General features: G+C 50.2%; 2 protein-coding genes across 2 annotated transcripts in view; one reads left to right on the forward strand and one right to left on the reverse strand.

Moving 5' to 3' along the window:
• Positions 1–211: 211 nt before the first annotated feature.
• EARS2 (glutamyl-tRNA synthetase 2, mitochondrial) lies at positions 212–19,043 on the reverse strand. Its single transcript, XM_007449983.1, has 9 exons — positions 18,905–19,043; positions 16,350–16,505; positions 12,331–12,520; positions 9,560–10,032; positions 8,330–8,438; positions 5,670–5,823; positions 5,426–5,556; positions 744–879; positions 212–295 (listed from the first exon to the last, which is right to left on the reverse strand). The coding sequence occupies exons 1-9, from the start codon at positions 19,041–19,043 to the stop codon at positions 212–214; spliced, it is 1,572 nt and encodes a 523-aa protein (XP_007450045.1).
• Positions 19,044–19,274: 231 nt separating this feature from the next.
• UBFD1 (ubiquitin family domain containing 1) overlaps positions 19,275–19,559 on the forward strand; it is an 11,613-nt gene continuing 11,328 nt past the window's right edge. The window contains exon 1 of the mRNA XM_007449984.1: positions 19,275–19,468. Within this exon, the coding sequence (XP_007450046.1) occupies positions 19,444–19,468 (25 nt within the window). The 5' untranslated portion in view covers positions 19,275–19,443. The remainder of the gene's footprint in view (positions 19,469–19,559) is intronic.

Here is a 19,559-nt window from a genome sequence, read left to right on the forward strand (position 1 = left end):
GGTGAGGGGGGCTGGGTGACCCTGGCCAACTGATAAGGATGGGCCTGGCGTGGAGCCATAAATGCACCTGTGCACCCAGAGGCTGTGTGTCCATTCTCGGTTCCTTCCACAAGCTTCCGATGGGCCCCAGGCCTCCTGCTCCTCCCCTCTGAGGGCAGGTCCCACAAGAACAGTTCCTGTGGCCACCTCTGCTGTCCTGCACACCTTCTCTCTAGCTGGAAAGCACCTTCTGTATTCGTTCCCGCACTTCCTTTGGTCCCAAGGACAACATCATCTCAGCTACAGGAGGTCCTTGCTAAGAACAAAAAGAGAAAAAATTGCCTTAAGATGCCTGAGGAATGAACACCCAACCTTGGTCTGTAGAAGTTACACCCTAGGCCAACCCCAGCACTGCTGCCTGCATCCCAAGGAGCAGAGTTTGCATTTTACGGGCTTTAATTTCTAAGGATGGGTCCCAGAAGCCTGCTCTTGCTGGGTTGGTAGGTCCAATAGCCCCAGTCAACTGCCAGCTCCATGAAGGCAGGGAGCACATGTGTTTCACTCACTACCGTATCCACTGTACCTAGCATGGTGCTTACACATAGTAGGTACTCAGTAAGTATTATCTGTTGAATGACTGAATGAGAGGGGTGGTCATGTTTCATTCATCTTTGCAGCCCCCAAACTGAGCTTAGTGCTGCCGGTGAATGTTAGCTGAGTGGATAAATGAGGGCTCCAGGGCACGGTCCAGCCACCCGCCTCACCAGCTGTCCACTGAGGGCCACTCGGAGGAGCTTCATCACGTTACTGTGTTTGGTGCCTTCCAGACCTTCTGACAGCTTCTTCAGTTCTCCGTTCAGCGTGTCCTGAGTTAAACTCATACCGGGTCCTTCTAAAAGCCTAGAAGAGGGCCAGTCTATAAGGGGCCAGCATGGGCCAGTGGCAAGTGGGTGGAAGGGAGGACTTCAGAAGATTCATCCATCAGCTACAATATAATACATTAACAGCACAACCAATGTTCAACCCTGCCTTGGGGGTGGGGGGATACCTACTACCCCCATCCCCATCCTAGCTGGGGAAGAAACAACCAAGAGACTACAAACACAGAGAATCCAAGCAAGTGAGCATAAAAATGGAAACTAAGAGGACACCATAAGAGGATTAACTGATTACTACCTGTGCCATGTAATCTTAATGCCTCAGTTTTCTCACCTGTAAAGTGGGAATAATAATAGTGTCTGTACCTCACAGGGCTATGGTGGGGCTAAGTTAAAACTTGTAAAGCACTAAGTACATTGCCTGAACAGATGGTAAGTACTTGAAAGTATGAGCTCTTATATTTCAATAAAAAGTTAAATATTAGCTAATATTTATTACATCCAAGAGCTCAGAGACATTGCAAGAGGATCTAAAAAGAAACTTAGGATTGGGTTACACATAGGATGGAAGAATGAAGCCCTCTGGGAAATGATCTGAAACACAGCTTCAAGACTTCTGGGGGATGTAGCAGAGAAGAGCAGAAAGAAGGAAATCAGGAGACCCCAGCTCCAGTAATGTCCCTGCCACCAACTTGCTACAACCATTCTTTGCCCACAAATGAAACACTTAAGGAACTACAACAGGCCAGCAACTACTCCCCACTTTCCTGGCAGTTCAGCTGAGACCCTCTCCCCAAAGCATGTTTGAGCTCAAGAGAAAGTCCCCAATTAGTCAGAGCAGGACTTGCAAAAACTTCGTCCTAGCCCTGATTCTGAGTTAGAGCAAGAGATGGAAGCAGAGCAGGGGGAGTCATTCCACACGGAAGAGGGACTGAGGCTGGAGATCTTCACTAGTGCAGACGATCCTCGACGCCACCTCTGACACCACCTGCTCCTGAAAGGGCCCAGACACTCCACTCCCCACATCAGCTCAGGGTGGAGGGCTACCGGCTCAGGGACTGGGTTCATGAGGAATTGAAACAAAAAGCCTTTTAGTGCAGATTTCCTTACTCACCCCAGTACTTGAGCAATTCAGTTTCAATTTGAGAAACATAATCATTCGTATTGCATCTTAAAACTGGACCACATGATTGCTGCTATTTATGAAATGGAGAAGAGGAAATATTGAAAATATAAGATGTAATGTGGTTTGCAGCAACAGGGATGGACCTAGAGATTATCATACGAAGTGAAGTAAGTCTCAGAAAGAGACAAATACCATATGATATCACTTACATGTGGAATCTAAAATATGACACAAATGAACATATCTACGAACCAGAAACAGACTCACAGACATAGAGAACAGACCTGTGGTTGCCAAGGAAGGGTGGGCGGGGTGGGGGGAGGGAAGGATTTGGGAGTTTAGGACTAGCAGATGCAAACCATTATATATAAAATGGATAAACAACAAGGTCCTACCACAGAGCACAGGGAACTATAGTCAATATCCTGTGATAAACCATAATGGAAAAGTCTATGGAAAGGAATATGTATAACTGAATCACTTTGCTATACAGCAGAAATTAACACATTATAAATCAACTATACTTCAAAAAAACCCAAAAATGTAATGTGGGAAAAAACCAAACACACTCCTCAATGTCACTGTGGGAAGGCAGGCTGCTAAGGAGCTGGTGAGAGTGACAGGCCCCAGGCAGCCAACACTGGCAGCCAGGACATGTTAGAGCTGGTCCAGGCCTTGGCGTGGGCACAGAGGGACTTCCAGAGATCCCGCAGCTTCTAAATATTTGGGCGTCAGCTTTCCTGTCTTCAGTGGGAGCCCCCGAAGGTCTCTAAAATCTAATCCCATGGCAGGGGTAGGGAGGTAAGACATTAGTCCAGTGAACTAGAACTAACAGCCTCATGTGGAATGTCCTAAGTTAAGGGAGTATTATTATTCATAATACCTCTTGGGAATTTATCCTGGAGATTTACTTTTAAGGGTGCTTAATGATGTCTATTCAAGGTTACTCACTGTGATTGTTTGTAACTACAAAATTTGGAAGCAATCCAAATGTCCATCAATAGGAGATGAATTATATAAATCATGGTAAAGTGGTATAAAAAGGGAATAGCTGTAGCTGAGAAAAGAATGAGGATGCTCTTCTAAGCCCTGGACAGATCTAAAGATAAATTGTTAAGGGAAAAACAAGCAAAAAAACACATAAAGACACTAAGGGAAATACAGCCATTATTTTGTAAACTTTAAATGACGTATAATCTACAAAAATACTGAATCACTATGTTGTACATTTGAAACTAACATAATATTACAAATCAACTATACTTCACTAAAAAAAATAAAAGTAAAACAAAAATCCCACCCAAAGACAACAGTGTTATTATATTGTATTTTTTTGGCCACACCGCTCGGTTTGCAGGATCTTAGTTGCCCATCAGGGACTGAACCCAGGCCCTTGGCAGTGAAAGCACTGAGTCCTAACCACTGGACCACCAGAGAATTTCCTGTATTGTACCTTTTGTGTAAAAAAGCTGAAAAATAAGGGTTATTTACATATAATTATGAATAGTAGTAACATCCAGAGAGGGTTCTGGAATGGGGCAGACAGGGGACAAGGATTAAAAATGGGACTCCTGATATATACCTTTTGAAATAATTTCTAGGTTTTAAACCTAGAGGTTCAAGAGGTTTGAATGTATTAATAACAATTAAGTTTTAAATTAAAAAAATTGGGAGAATGGAGTTGTATACACATTTCCTTGAATACACAGACATTTCACAAAGGAAACTGCTTTGGGACTGCCTTTCTGTTGGGGGCTGAGTAGGAGGGAAGATTTGTGATGGCTGCTTGTTATCAGGGGCTGTCCAAGTACTTTACACCAAAGATAAGCAATAGAGAATATGATTGGACATACGGTCTCTCGCCCCAGCCAGCTTGAGTCCCAATCCCTGCTCCTTCGATTTACTAGCTGTTATTATTTTAGACAAATTACTTAACCTCTTTGTGCCTTGATTTCCTCACCTGTTAAAATGGGGCTAACAACAGTAGTTCCTTTATTAGGTTGCTCTGAATTCAAGTGTATACACACACACATAGCATGCACACATATCCGTGTACACACCTAATATATATGATATATAACACAGCACGTTGTAGGCACATGTGTAAGCAAACCCACACGAGTGTTTGCTGTTATTATCTAATTTAATCTTTATAACTCTCTCCACAGGCCCTAACTCTCCCTGTGGAACTACCCGGCTCCATCCTCAGCCCATGTGCTTTGGCTGGGGGCTGGGGGGGTCCACTCAGGGTCCCACGTATGACCTAACCTAAGCCGGTCAGCACATCACATTCTCCAGGCCTCAGTGACTAGTTCAGAGACAGAAAAACCAGGCCAATCAGGCCCCATCAGAGTGAATCTCAGGACACAGCTAGAGCCGGAGGCTAAGGTTTTGCTGTCTTAACCACCACAGTGGAGACTGCGAGAGAGGCTGCTTTTGACCCCTGGTATCCTTTCTCCCTCTCATGTGTACTGACACCATTTTCAGCTGGGCACCTGGCCCCCAAGGTAAAAACTACATTTTCCAGACTCCCTTGTAGCTTGGAGTGGCCCTAAGACAGGCGTTCGGGCCAGCGGGATGCGGGTGGAAACGAGTGTGTCACTTTTAAGTCAAGTCCCTAAGGGGGAGGAGTATCCCGTCCCCCTCTCCCTTCCCTCCTTCCTCCTCTGGCTGAATTGTGAGCCACCACGGACCATGGGGACAAGAGCAAAACCCAGGGATGACAGGACCCTGGAGATGTGGAGAAAGCTCTTCAGCCCAAACTGCCTGCTCTGGATGCAGGTAAGGGAGAAAGGTGCTTGTCTTGTCTGGTAGAGCATCCCACGCTCCATCTACCCGATACAGAACCTCTGCAGAAGGAGTAACGGGCGTGGAGGAGTGGGGGAGAAAGTCAAAGGGGCAGAGGGAGAAATTAGGTCTTGGTGACATATTTTTGGCCCCAGCTTTAAGCTGGACCTCAAGCTGGCTCTTCTCCTAGCCTCTGCAATTACGTACACCAATCATTCCCCCCCTTGCTTAAGCCCGTTTTGGTTGCACTTTGTGCCCTCATAATCTGGAGAGTTCTGCTACTGTTAAAATAAGACCTAGTATCATCTCCACCCTATAGGTGAGGAAATAGAAGCTCAAGGACGTGCAGTCACTTGGACAAATCGAAGCCCCCTGGACAGGTGAACTAACTGGGCCAGCGAGGGGTAGGGCAGGAACGGAATCCAGGTGGGTCCGATCCCAGCGCCAGACCACCGCCTCTTCCTGGAAGAGCCTGGGCTCCTCAGGGTCAGCCCTTCCGCCAAGAGAGCCGTGAGTGATCGTCTCACCGAGAACCTCTCGCTAGCTCTGGGGCTGTACTGCAGGCCTGACAGCCGAGCCCTGGAGTGAAGGGGGCCCTGGTGGGGAGAGAGCGAAGGGAAGCGCAGAACCCTGAACTCAGCCTGCAGACACTCACCCCAGCACACGCTTGGCAATGACGTCCACCTTCTCCGAGACGGCACCCAGCTGTGCTCGGCTCACAGCAGGGCGAGTCCACAGGTAGGAGTGCGCTGGGGAGACCAAATCCTGCAGGCGGCAAATGTGACCCTGGGGGAAGAGGCGGTCACTGAACGCCCTGGGATGGGGCTCTGATGCAGCGGGAGGGGAAGAAGTGGGGCCCCACCTGCTCCCTGGGTCCCCCTGAGCTCCCGACACCACACCTGTCTCAGCAGGATGATCCTCTCCAGGTAGGCTGCGTCCAGCACATTCCTGTCTTGCAGCTGGCTCCCGAATGCCTCCTCCACGAGAGCCTGTAGCTTCCCCACCAGCTGGCGTCTCTGGGTCTCATCGCTCACCAGCCGGCGAAGGTGCAGCCTGCCGGGGAAGCCAAGGGACCGTCCTGCCACGGGCATCTCCAGCCCAGACAACCCTCTTCCCCAGTGGAGTGGGTGGGGTTTGAAGAATGACACCTTCCAGCTGGAGCAGAGAGGAGGGTGCCGAAGGTCTGCCCGTCCCTCTGCTCCCCAGGGCCTCTCACGTGGCCCGCCGCCCTCCTCTGAGCTACCTGCCTGGCCTCGACAGGCACCTGAGTTTACAAAGCAGAACCTGGCGGTGCCTGCCTCCTCGCAGAGTTCGAAGCGTGGGGCTCTGGAGCAAAAGGGCAGAGGTCGAGAATATGGATTTCTAGGATTCAAAGCCATGTCCAGACGGCACAGTTCTCTGAATTCACGGCTCACAGTTAAAAAGCTCAAGTTTTCCTGTCAGGTCAAATTTTCCCCTTTTCAGAATTCTTCTAACCGCCTTGTTCCCTCCTTCAGAAGCAGCAAAGCCTCTAAGACTCCAAGCCTCAAACCAGGCCCTGTCAGTTCTGTCTCTGGGCTGCCCTCACCCTGTCCCCAGCAGGACTGGAGGGACCCAAGAGAGCGAGCAGCGAGGGGCCGAGGGCCATTCTGTAGGCGCTTGGCCCCTGTCCCTGACATAGAAGGCAGGCAGGCAGCAAGGGACTGGTGATCATCTCATGGGCTCTGAGACTGCACAGGCCTGTGGGTGAAGCCAGCTTTGCCAGATGTCTGCAGCAAGTTACACAACCGTTCAGAGCTCAGGGTGCTCGTCTGTTACTGTGGGAACAACGGGGCCTCCCTCACAGGGCGCTGGGCAGAGTAAACGAGGAGCTGTCTGTAAAGCACTGAGCACCAGGCCTGCGTTACTGCCACACCCGGCAGTTAGAGACGGGAAGGGGGTCTAAACAGAGGGTGGAAGGATGAAACCATCTGGGAAGCAATCTGGAGCACTCACTGGCCCCAAACCATCACTTTCTAAAATGAATTAAGAGAAATCACATGAAATTTGTACTGAAACTGTTTCTAGGACCCCCTTAGTAGTTAGATGAGACAGTGGGAAGAAAGAAATCAGGCTTGAGATAGTCCACGGCCTGGGACGTAGCGAGTGCTAGATAAACTTTAGTTACTATCACTACCTCCGCCACACCACTAGTACTGCTATGACAACTACTATCTTTACAACTGTTACTGAAATGATCATAGCAGTGGCTTGATTACAGAAACAACTAAAGAGAACAGCTTCGGCTGCACAAAAAAAGAGGGCATCTATCCCAAGCAAAAGCCCACCGCTGTCTCCCTCGGGCTCCCCCTCATGCTTTGTGGAGGACTGGAATGGGTCACAAAGTATCTCCCCTGTTCCGACTCCATTTCTCCCAGGGACATCGCTTTCTCCATGATAAGAAAGGTAGAGAACAGGCTGCATTCAATGTGCATGCTGTTTGATCCTGAATGCCCCACTCAAGAGATGCCCACTCACAGTGGTTAAGAATCCGCCTGCCAACGCAGGGGACAGGAGTTCGATCCCTGTTTGATCCCGGGAAGATCCCACATGCCGTGGAGCAACTAAGCCTGTGTGCCACAACTACTGAGCCTGCGCTCTAGAGCCCGTGAGCCACGACTACTGAGCCCATGCACAACTACTGAAGCCCATGCACCTACAGCCCGTGCTCCACAACGAGAAGCCACCACAATGAGAAGCCACCACAATGAGAAGCCTGCGCACCGCAACGAAGACCCAACGCAGCCAAAAATAAATAAATTAAAAAAATAAAATTAAAAAAAAAAAAGATGCCCACCATTACTGTGTGAACTTGAACTTGGGCTGGTTATTCAACTTCCTGACATCTTGCTCTCCTCATACGCACAATAGGGCAAAATCATACAACTGACCTTAGGTGTGATGCAGGAAGTACATGAAGTAACATCCTTGACACACCCTTGACACACCCACAGTCGATGTGAATCCCCTGGGCTCATGCCATAAAGCACCGAGAAGAGCCTGCCCCCAAACCAAGGCTTAAGAGAAGGCATCAGAGTCCCTGGCCCTTAAGTACGGACCTGTCCTCTGGCTTTCCCTCTAATGCCCTTAGCCTGAGGCATGGCAACAGTGATCCGAACTGTAACTGTGGCTGGAGGTTTCACAGGGAAGAACTACTCGACATGTAAAACAGACGCCATGAGACAGCACTCAATTACTGTGTTGGCTGGGCGGGGGAGGGGCTGAGCAGGAATATTGGTGACTACAAAAACCGTACCTACCGTTTTACTGAGCACTTTCTATGTGCAAAATAGTTCGAGGCTTAATTTAACTGAACTATCGCCTAAGGTGAGTTTTGTTATTAGCCCCATTTTAGAGAAGAGAAAACAGAGGCTTGAGGAGGTTAGGTGACTTACCTGTGGTCACATGGCACTAGACCCCTGAGCCCATAGTCAAAATCAAGTGTGTGTGACTCCAGAGCCCACTAGACCTTCCACCGTGGGGACCCAGCATCAGTAGGTGAGCCCTTTTCTCCTGGGGGTGCTCCAGATTCCCCGCTCACCTGTTGAATTCTGGGAGCTTCTCCAGGTCCAGCAGGGCTGAGTGGCAGGTGACCCGGGTCAGGTCAAACTGTGTGATCAGCTCTGGCAAGGTCCTGCCCAACTCGTTCTCTGCAAGTGAGGCAGGCCCAGCTGCTCAGCACCCACCCCCCCACCCTGCCATTCCACTTTCAATCACAAGGGAGGCTACCCAAACAGATTCGACTTCTAGTTATTTTATATATCAAGGGCCCGAGTGAGCTTTCATTTGCAGAAAGGGTTCTGTCACTAAAGAAAAAAAAGCTTGAAAACAATCCGGCTAAATCAATCCTCATTGCCCTCAAAGACACGAGCTGCAAGAAGAGCCTGCTCATTGCCTGGCTGCGCCCCAGGGATCCTGACTCGACTGGTTTTGGATGGGGTCTGAGCAGGACTGTATTTCACAAGCTTCCTGGTGGATTCCAAAGTGCAGCCAGAGTGAGAAGAGCTAAGCCACGAGCTGCTTCTCATGAGCGGTGGCCCCATCTCACGCAGTCAGTGGGCATCCTGGTTAGGCTTGAGTCTCTGCCACGGCCCTCACTAGCTGGGTGACTTCGCCAAGTTACTCAATCTCTCTGAGCCTCACAAGCTTCTAACAAACAGTGGGGATAATAAATACCCCTCAAGGATATTTTAAGGCTTAAATGAGATACGAACAGAAAAAGCAGGAAGCAGACTATGGCCACAGTTTCAGAAATCGCCCCCCCACCAAAAGGTCATCCTATTTTGTGCATCATCAAGATGTGGGCCCTAAGTCTTTGGTCAGCTTGGAATAAACTAGGGTCATAGTAATACTAGTAATACTGTCAGAGTACCTACTTGTACTACTATTAATAACGTAATTACAATAATCACAGGTTCTGTAATTTTTGTGCTATTGTGTGGCAGATACTGTGCTGGTGCCTCATAGTCAGTGAACCCTAACTTAACCCTGTGAGGTAGACACTTAGCCCATTCTACAGATGAGAAAACCGAGGCTCACAGATCATAAGATCCTTGAGAACAGGGATTACATCTACCTTCTTCACCATTGTAGCCCCAAGCACGTAACACGGTGTCTGGCTCAAGAAACACTTGTCAAATAAGAGAAGGAACGTGTATAAGATCACACGGCCAGTGGGTGGCACAGCTGGGACTAAAGGCCAGGCGGCCTGACCCAAGGCCCCAGCTCTTCACTGCTATGGTCCCACCAGGACCTCTTGAGGAGTGGGTACCTGCAAACCCTGAGCCGCAGCTGGTGACGATATCGAGCAAGGCATCCGGCAGGAAGCCGGCGGCAGCAAAATGCTCCAGGAAGATGTCCCCTTGCCTCTTGGACAGTTTGCTGCCATCCCTGTTGAGGAGCAGGGGCAGGTGGGCAAAGCGCGGGGGCTGCCAGCCCAGGGCCTGGTAGAGGAGCAGATGCTTGGAGGTGGAGACCAGCCACTCAGAGCCCCGTAGCACGTGGCTGATGCCCATGTGGTGGTCGTCCACCACGCAGGCCAGGTGGTAGGTGGGGAAGCCGTCACTCTTCAGGATGACTGGGTCCCCCTCCACACTGGCCACCTCATGCCGATTCCAGCCGTACACCAAGTCCTGGAAGGCTGGCGCCTCCCCCTCCAGGTGGAAGCGGATGGCAGGCTTGGGGTCTTTGGCCAGCTTCTGGGCCACCTGCGCCTCGCTCAGGCTCCAGCACCGATTGTCATACCTGTTGGGAAGCAGAGCAGCACAGTAACTAAGAGTTACTAAGAGTACTGGTGACGGGTGTGAGCCCTACCTTTGCCTCTGATAACTGTATGACCTTGGGCAAGTCATTTACCTCTTACAGCTGTCTCCTCAGTCTTGAATGGGGATAATAAGGTTATTGTGTAGGAGAACTAAGTGAGATAACATAGCACAGCAGTCACAAGCCTGTTTCCCTTCTTCCTTGCTAATGAGGAAACGTCAAATGTCACCCAAGGGGGTGAATCATGACTGATTTTGCCAAGCATGCAATCTCATTCCCCTAAAGCAGTGACCCATCACTGAGATTCAAAAAAAAGTATGCTTGTGGGGTAGCGGAGGATGAAGGTTCTGGGAAAGATTTTCTCTCCTGTTTGGAATTGACCTGCAATTCCAAATCTAGTGAGAGGAGGGTGAGCCACAAGGTGTTGCAGCCAACTGATGGGGGAGGGGGGCAGCAAGGGAGGCAGCAACAGGCCAAAATAGAGTCCCGCCTTCTCAAAGCTGCTGGCTTCATCCTGGAGTCACCCACCTGCAGACTTCTGCAGAAGATGAATGTCTATGTGGTTTATGCTTTGGCTACTCAAAGTGTGGTCTGTGGACCTCCAGCGTCAGCCTCACCTAGGAGCTTGTCAGAAATGCAGCATCTCAGGACCTGCTGGACCCACCCTGGACCTGCTAAATCAGAAGCTGCCCGTCAACTAGACCCTCAGGTGATTCTTCTGCACACTGAAGTTGAGAAGCTCTGGTTTGTCCCTTTTAAACAGAGTATTTGTTACTTGCTCCCCAAAGTGTCCTAAATGATACACAAATGTAACACTTGTAAGTACCATCCTTGACACTGAGCTAAATGTTCAATTGTAAATGGCTGTATGGGACTTCCCTGGTGGCGCAATGGTTAAGAATCCGCCTGCCAACGCAGGGGACACGGATTCAAGCCCCGGTCTGGGAAGATCCCACATGCTGTGGAGCGACTAAGCCCGTGTGCCACAACTACTGAGCCTGTGCTCTAGAGCCTGCAAGGCACAACTACTGAGCCCGTGTGCTGCAACTACTGGGGCCCAAGCGCCTAGAGCCCGTGCTCCGCAACAAGTCACTGCAATGAGAAGCCCGTGCACTGCAATGAAGAGTAGCCCCCGCTCGCCACAACTAGAGAAAGCCCGCACGCAGCAAAGAAGACCCAATGCAGCCAAAAATAAACAAATAAATTTATAAAAATAAATAAATGTATAAAATAAATGGCTGTATGGATACAGGATAGGACATGATAGTAATTTTAAAAATTAATCTTCTGTCAATGGGCAAGTAGACTGTTTATGATTAAAAAATCAATGCTGCAGCGGACGGCACGACCTTGTATGAACATCCAAGGCCTTGTCCAAATAGTTCACTGAAACTGGAACTTGAATTTTATGATGCTGATGGGAGTACAAGCTAGTAGAGGGCCACTAGACAGTATCTATCAAAGCTATAAATTGACCTGCAATTCCAAATCTGGGAAGATAACCCAACAAACACATCGCACATGTGCCAAATGATGTACGTCAACATTATTCATCACCGCTCCCTTTTTTTAGTAACAAAAGATTAGAGATAACATAAATGTTCATTAGAAAGGAACTGATCAAGTGAGTGATGATATAGCCCTGTGATGGAATACTATGCAAGCAGAGGAAAATTTATGGAGTCATACAGACCGATCCTCAAGACAGTAAGTGGGATCTGTAAACTGCATGACACGTATCTTGTGGGCTACCATTTGAGCGGGGGAAGAAGAGAATGATCCCCGCCTCAGGGTGTTTTTCCCATGTCCTCCCAGCCCTTGAGCGTGGGCTGGACCTAATGACTTCCTTCTGATGCACAGAGCATGACACAGCCATGAGATGTCACTTCCCTGATTAGGTTATGCAGAAGCTGTAGCTTCCACCTTCCTCGCTCTCCCCTGCCTTCTCCCTGGCTCGCCCTGAGGAAAGCCAGCTGCCAAACTGTGAGCTGCCCGGTGGAGAGGCCCACGTGGCCCGGAACAGATGCCTCCGGGCAACAGCCTCGGAGAGGCAAGGAGGCTGATCCTTTGACAGGCCAGCCTCGAGGTAACTGCAAGCCTGGCCAAGACCTTGATGCAGCTTTGAGAGCAACCTTGAGCCAAAGAAGCCAGCTAAGCTGTGCCCAAACCTGACCCACAGAAACCCTGAGATAAGCCAGTTGGGGATAATCTGTTACACAGCAAGAGCTAACGAACACATCCACCCCTGGGGAGGCACCCGTGACAGGCTGGGGCTCTCACCGGGGTGTCTGGCGGTTTCTTAGGGCCTCCCTCTTCAGGAGCTCCAGCCGCTGGGGTGAGCAGAAACACGGGTACGCAGCACCACTCTTCAGCAGAGCTTCGGTGGCCTGGGTGTAGAGCGCAAGTCGCTGAGACTGTAGGTAGGGCCCTGCAGGACCTCCCCGGCGGGGGCTCTCGTCAGGGGGGATGCCTACAACACAAGCAGAGAATAATCACCAAACAGTAATAACTATGATGCACAAGACAGTGGTTCCCAGGCACTGTTATAAGCACTTTACACATATAACAAAGCTTCTAACCCTCCTGACAATCCATGAGGCTGCTACTCTTATGATTTCCCTTTTCCAGATGAAGAGTTAAAGCACAGAGAGGTTAACGTTCAAGGTCATGTGGCTGGTGGATAAGGAGTCGGATGGAGGTGCACTGGTTCCACGGCCCATGCCCTTACAGGCACGTCCTCTCCCTCCATCCTTGCCCTGGGGAGGGAGAAGCCAGCAGGTCTGGAACAGGGGACTTGAGAGAAGAAGCGTGGTTCAGGGACAGCCCATTCAGCCTGGCTGGGCTCCTGGCCCTGCCCCTGACTGGCTGTCACAAGGGATAGTGCTATGCACCTTCCAGGCTGCTTTTGTTTAGTGATCGCTGTTAAAGCTCAAAACCACCCCACCCAGTAGGGGCTGTTATTACCCCCATTCAGTAAGGAGGACATGGGGACATAGAGGGGCTGTGTTACATCACCTGGCCAAGGACCAAAGCCAGGCTAGCTGGCCCCAAGTCCGCACTCTTAACCACTTGGTGGACTGCCTCTTGCATTCCTTAGCCTTTCTAAGCCTCGGTTTCCTTCTCTGAAAAGTGGAGCTGAAAGTCTACTGTGCAGAGTGACCGAGACGTAAACGCACCAGTGCTTACACAGTGCTTAGTGCAGTGGCTTCATGTAGAACAGCTGCAACATACGCTGTTAGATTAAATGTGACCTACTATAAGCGAACCACCAACCCCAGGTCTGGTTTCCTCAGGTCACAAAGGATAGATTTAACTTATAACACAAAGGATAGATTTAACTTATAAATGCTAAGAGAGGTAGGGTGGACACAGAAGAGCTGGATGATGGCGTTTCTGCCCTGAAATGGCTTTCAAACAGGAAGAGGACAGGGCTAACTCTGCACACCCGACGTCACACAGACTCTGGAGGCTGAGGGGCCTGGGTTCAAGTGCACTGGCCAGCTCTGAGGCCAGGCAAGACACTTATCAGAGCCTCCATTTCCTCCTTTACAAAAGAAGGAAACAAACATTTACTTTCTGCTGAGGGTCATCACAAGGCTGGAACGGGACGGCCTATGGGAAGGGTTTGGCGCTTTGCCTGGCACATCTCAGTGCTCAGCAGGTCCTGGCTGTGACCATCGTTGGTACTGTTGGTATTAGTATTTCTTCATTTGTCAGAGAAGCGGGGCGGGGGGGGGGGGGGGGGGGGGGGTGGGGGTGGTGGTGGAGCCCGAGGCAGGGGACACAGCCCTGGGAATACGCTGGGGCAGGACTGGACGGTTAGAACAAAGGGACAGACAAGGTGGACGGGCCATGGAAATACGCAGTACAGCCTCGTGCGGTTAGGTGCATCTGGGGTTCCTTCCTGATCTACCCTTAACGTGTCCAGCATTTGGAATGCTCCAGGGTTTAAGAGAGACTCCACTAGGAAAACTGAAAACAGATTCACATAAAAAATAGTATGTAAATGTTCATGGCAGTTTTACTCACCATAACCAAAAAGTAGAAACAATCCAAATGCCCAATCACTGACGAATGGGTAAGTAAAAAGTGGTATTTCCATACAATGAATATTGTTTGGCATAAACGGGAAAGAAGAACCAATTCATGCTACAACATACACGAACCTTATGCTAGATGTAAGCCAGACATAAAATGAAATGTCCCAAATAGGCAAACCACAGAGACAGAAAGTAGGTTAGTGATTGCCAGGGGCAGGAGGGAAGGAGGAATAGGGAGTGCCTGGTGCAGGGTTTCGTTTTGGGGTGATGGAACTGTTCTGGAATTAGAGAGTGGTGGTGGATATACAACTCAGTGAATATACTAAAGACCACTTTGAGATGGTACATTTCATTCTATGTAAATTACATACCGATGCCCAAAGCAAGAAGCTCCAGAACTGAGCCACCTGGGGTGTGGATCCCTGCCCTCTGCCTCACCAGAAGGCTCACACCGTTGTGCTGAGCTGGGGGCTCCTCGGGGCAGGATGCATCAGGCAGTCTTGCTCATCACGCTACCCTTCTGCCTAGCATGGTGTAGCAGGTGCTCCACGCCACGTGGCCAATCACGGGCTCCTGCCAACCCCACTGTCCTCACGTCTCCAGGTCCTCTGCTTACCTCACCGTGCTTGGGCCACACTGGCTTTCTTGCTGCTCCTCAAATACACCCAGCACTAAGCTTCCACAGGGCCTTTGCATCTGCTATTCCCACTGCTTTGAGCATTCTCCCCCTAGGTAACCAGAGGGCCGTCCCCTCACTTTGTGCAACTCTCTGCTCTACTGTCCCCTCCCTGGGGAAGTCCCCCCCATCTCCAAGACCTGCTCCTTGCTGCTTTCCTCGCCTGCTACCCTTCCCTCCACATCACTTACCATCACTTAATATTGTAGTTAAGAATGAATTCACCTGTTATTTATCTGTCTTCCCCTACTTACTGAGTGCAGGGTCTTGGTTCCATGCTTGAACACTATCACTACCTGGACCACAGCAAGTGACGTTGGTGCATGAATTCTTTTATTCAACTAATCTCAACTGAGTTTCTGCTACAACCTTCTACAGTAGAGGACAGAAATGAAATCAGTTTTTGCCCTTCAGGAACCCAGAATTTAGTTAATGATTTACCTGAGACTAGAATACACATGTCAAGACAGACTTGGTGTTTTTGGCATTTTCCCTTGGCGAGCTTAAACAGTCATACCTGTTCCGACAGGAAGGCAGCTACTGAACACACCTGGGGAACACACATACACTCCTCCTCGTCCTCCCTGAGCTGAGCTGGCCTCAGGGCTAAACTTCCCCTAAAGAGACTGACTTAAGAAGCTGCACGTGTTTTGTTTGGCTCCTACAATGTGGTTTAAAAAAAAAAAATCTGAGCTCAGATTTAACAACGGGAAGTAGTCACCAAAAACAAAAACAGGCAGGCTTCCCTGGTGGCACAGTGGTTGAGAGTCCGCCTGCCGATGCAGGGGACGCGGGTTTGTGCCACGGTCCGGGAGGATCCCACATGCCGCAGAGCGGCTGGGCCTGTGAGCCATGGCCGCTGAGCCTGCGCGTCTGGAGCCTGTGCTCCGCAACGGGAGAGGCCACGGCAGTGAGAGGCCTGCGTACTGCAAAACAAAAAAACAAAAAAACAAAAAAACAAAAAAAAACAAAAACAGGGCTTCCCTGGTGGCGCAGTTGTTCAGTCCACCTGCCAATGCAGGGGACACGGGTTCGTGCCCCGGTCCGGGAGGATCCCACATGCCGCGGAGCGGCTGGGCCTGTGAGCCATGGCCACTGAGCCTGCGCGTCCGAAGCCTGTGCTTTGCAACAGGAGAGGCCACAACAGTGAGAGGCCCACATACCGCATTGAAAACAAAAAACAAAAAACCAGAGTTCGGCTCCTCCCGGAAATCAGAAGATTTGACAAGCTGGGCCAGGAGTCCCATATCAACTGGGCTGGCGCTTTCTCGGGCTTGCCACACCCCTGGAGACTCCCGGTCCATCTTCCACTTGGCCTGTGTTTCCTGCCCGCTCCCAGTAGGAAGTGAGATTATGAGATAAAAACAAGAATCTCAAAACAGCCTTGGAGCTTTTTATTCCGCCCTGCCCCGGGAACTTCAGCATCTTTCCAGGTGGAATCTGCCACCCCAGGCAGCACAAATGTACTCATTCCTCCAGGGACTCCATGTTCTCCACCCTGGGCCATGTGAGAAAACCTTCAGGCTCCTTTTCCTGCTCCCTGCTCCTTCTTTGAAGAACGGGCCTCTCCCAGCCAGCCTCACCTGCCCACTCCAGCATGTCCTCTATATTCTCCGCTGCCCCAGGCACAAGGCGGGTCTGATCCGTGTCCTCCAGCCTCAGGATGAAGCTCCCTCCGTGCTTCTTGGCAAAGATGTAGTTGTACAAGGCAGTGCGGAGGCCGCCCAGGTGCAAGAAGCCTGGCGGAAGAAGAGAACAGCTCAGACAAGATGGGGAAGACAAGGGGCAAGTAAGTTCTGCTTGTGACACAAGGTCTCAGGAAACATCAAAGTCTAAGAAATGGCGCTACCCTGTCCCATCTCCCCGTCAGGCACCCAGGCAGGCAGGTTGCCACAGAAGAGGACTGCGCTGGTTGACTCATTTACCCTCATCCTGGAAGTGGAAGAACACTGAAGTTTTGGAGCATGTCATTGGGTAAAATGGCTCCAAATCTCCCCAACTGCACCCATCATTCTACTTTGACATTTGCCTTAAGGCCAAGTTTCACCCAAAGGAGAAGCAGACAGTTATTCAGTGAAGCCACATCACACGTGCATCTAACTTATGCAAATTCAATGAAGTCCTTGGACTAAAAAAAAATTAATTACTAATTAAAAGTACTGTAAAATTACATTTTGCGCATACCCTCTATGCATTGTACGTGACTATTCACATCCTACATTTTAAATTTTGTCTACTTGACACTTTTAAGTGCTGGCTTTAGATACTAACCGAAAGTAATATTCGATGCCACTGTATTTCTCTTCACCCAAGTTTAAACTCTTATTATTTTATTTTTTCATCATTCCTGACTGAAAAGTTAAAGTGAACAGTTTTCCCAGGGCTGTCATTTCCCCCCTTACCCTTCCTTCTTTGGGCCAGGCTACGGCCCTGTCTCCACAATGAGCTTGTCTGCATCTCCAAGTACAGGAGGCAGCACAGGATAGGAAATGCTTCTCTGGAGTCAGGTAGACTCCAGCTCAACACTGATTATGTATGTGACCTTCAGCTAGTTACAAGGCCACCACAAAACCAGAGGTCCCCAAGATAGAGGACAGGGGTCCAGTAGTTGAAAGCAACACCTTTTAGATCAAATAGACCTTGATTCAAATTCTGTTACCCCTTGGGCACTCTACTTGACTTTTATGTGCATCAATTTCTTAATTTGTTAGAGAGATTAACAACAAAAAATAGAAACCTTCCTTGCGAGGTTGCTGTGAGGCATAAATGTTGACCAGAGTACCCTATTAATTTTAGTTATTATAATGATCTACATTCTTCTATTTGTAGTCAACAGCCTTTCCAACATGGGCTTTTCCCACAGATCAGCAAGGAATGGAGAATTAAAACCATCATAATGGAGGCTTCTGCTTATTAAGTGCTTTCCATGAGTACCAGTCCTTACCCCGTGCCTCAGCTGCATTAGCTCACACCATGAAGCAGGTACTATTACCAGCCCTGTTTGACAGATGGTAAAACTCAGAGGTTCAGAGAGGTTAAATAATTTTCTCAAGTCACACAAATAGGAAGTGGCAAAGCCAGAAATTTGGGCCCAGACAATTCCAGGCCTTGGCACCCAAACCAGAGCTTGTCTGCAAACTGTTGGCAGTTCCCAACCAAGTTGACAGCAATTTGACAGAATAGTTTTTTATCTGTTGAATTCAATAAACAGTCTTATATTTTGTATGCTTTTACGAGTTTCCTTTTCCTACTAATTTCTTTATATTGATTTTATAAAAGTATTAGTCCATAATTGACTGGAAATCAGAAACCAGTCCTTTCACCAGGGGTGGTTTGAGAAGCATGCTCTACACGATACTGCCTGCCGAGAAAGACCCCTGTCACTCTGTGTAGCTGAGATCTTGTCACAAAGGTAGCTCTGTGACCCTGGAGTTCAGAATGAGAGGCACGCTTGGTGTGAAGAGGGCAAGCAGGTTGCTTTGGTGAGAAAAGAATTTGGGAAACTAGTGGGGAGGCCCTGACAAGATCGCCGCTAGTGTATACAGTGGGCCCCTGCCTCACTCTCTGGTTTGCTAGGCTCCAATACTAATCACAGGGCCTTTGTACCTCCAATTTCCTCTGCCCAGAAGGTTCCTTCTATAGGTTTCACATACCCAGCTCCTTCTTGTTATCTGGTTCTCAGCCCTTATGACACCTCCTCAGCAAGGCATCCCTGAGCATCCTCCCCAACCCCCAGTCCCCTACCCTGCTTCATTTTCCGCATGACACACGTGACTGTTTAAAACTAGTTATTTTTATACGTGTTTGTTGCAGCCACTACAGTGTAGGCTTCTTGGGAGCGGGGGCCCTACTTTCTCCATGTCCACTGTACCCCAGCGCCTAAAACATTTTGTACTCAATACACATTTACTATATACACAAAAGAAAAAAGGGGCCCAAAGAAATGGTACAGTACAATAAACACGAAACTCCTGGCAACGTGAAAAATTTCCGCTCGTAAACCTATTTCAGCCTCTGTAAAATGAGGCCGCACTACCCGCCCAGTCTGACACCACCGGAAGGGATTCGCTCCGAACGTTCGGGGGGCGGGCAAGAGACGGTGGGCCTCGGCCTGCAGCGTCACGTCCGCCACGGTTACCTGTGGGGCTGGGGGCGAACCGCACTCGCACCGCAGTCCCCGCATGAGTGCCCAGGCTGGCCTCGCGCCGTCCCAGGGGGCGGCCCAAGGCCTCCGGGGGCCTCCGGGGATGCAACAACCTCTTCAGGAGCACAGCCATGTGGAGTGGAAGCGCACACGTGGGCTTCTCCGTGCATCACTTCCGGGGACTCCTCCCAGCAAATCCGCTTCCGCCACAGCAGGCGCAACCCCGCCCCTTAAAGGCGCAGGCCCCCTAGCCTACAAGCCCACGCCCCCTTGCACGACTGCGGTCCCACTCGGCCTCTAGGGGGCAGAGTCCCGCGAGCGGGCGATTTCCCGGGCCCGCCCCCCGGGTTCTTGAAAGCTAAAGCGTGGCAGGGGCCGGGCCGGGGAAGCGGAGGAGGCGGGTCTCCATAGAAACCTCCACCTGTTTCCGGCCAGGCTGTGTGCGATTAGGGGCTGTTACCGGGGCCAATCTCAGCCAGCTCGCCTTTTCCCGGCGGCCTCTGCGGGAGCGGTGGGTGTTGTACACAATCATCATGGCGGCGGCCGGAGCCCCGGATGGTGAGTGTGGAGGGAGTGGCGGGCGCCCGGGTCGGGCCGAGGTGAAGCGGGCGCCCCTGGGGGATGCGGCCTGGCGCGGCGGGGGGAGCAG

Source organism: Lipotes vexillifer, unplaced genomic scaffold (assembly GCF_000442215.2).
Source record: "Lipotes vexillifer unplaced genomic scaffold, Lipotes_vexillifer_v1.1 scaffold811, whole genome shotgun sequence".
In the NCBI taxonomy this organism is placed as follows: Eukaryota; Metazoa; Chordata; class Mammalia; order Artiodactyla; family Lipotidae; genus Lipotes; species Lipotes vexillifer.

Bases quoted from the DNA above. Each gene is read 5' to 3' on its own strand.
- EARS2 (XM_007449983.1), bottom strand. From the start codon at position 19,043: ATGGCTGTGCTCCTGAAGAGGTTGTTGCATCCCCGGAGGCCCCCGGAG. The intron at 5,824-8,329 runs GTGAGCGGGGAA...CTTCCCCGGCAG, and splicing joins AAGCTCCCAGAATTCAACAG to GCTGCACCTTCGCCGGCTGG. The intron at 296-743 runs GTGAGGCGGGTG...TTTTGTTCTTAG, and splicing joins TGGCCCTCAGTGGACAGCTG to CAAGGACCTCCTGTAGCTGA.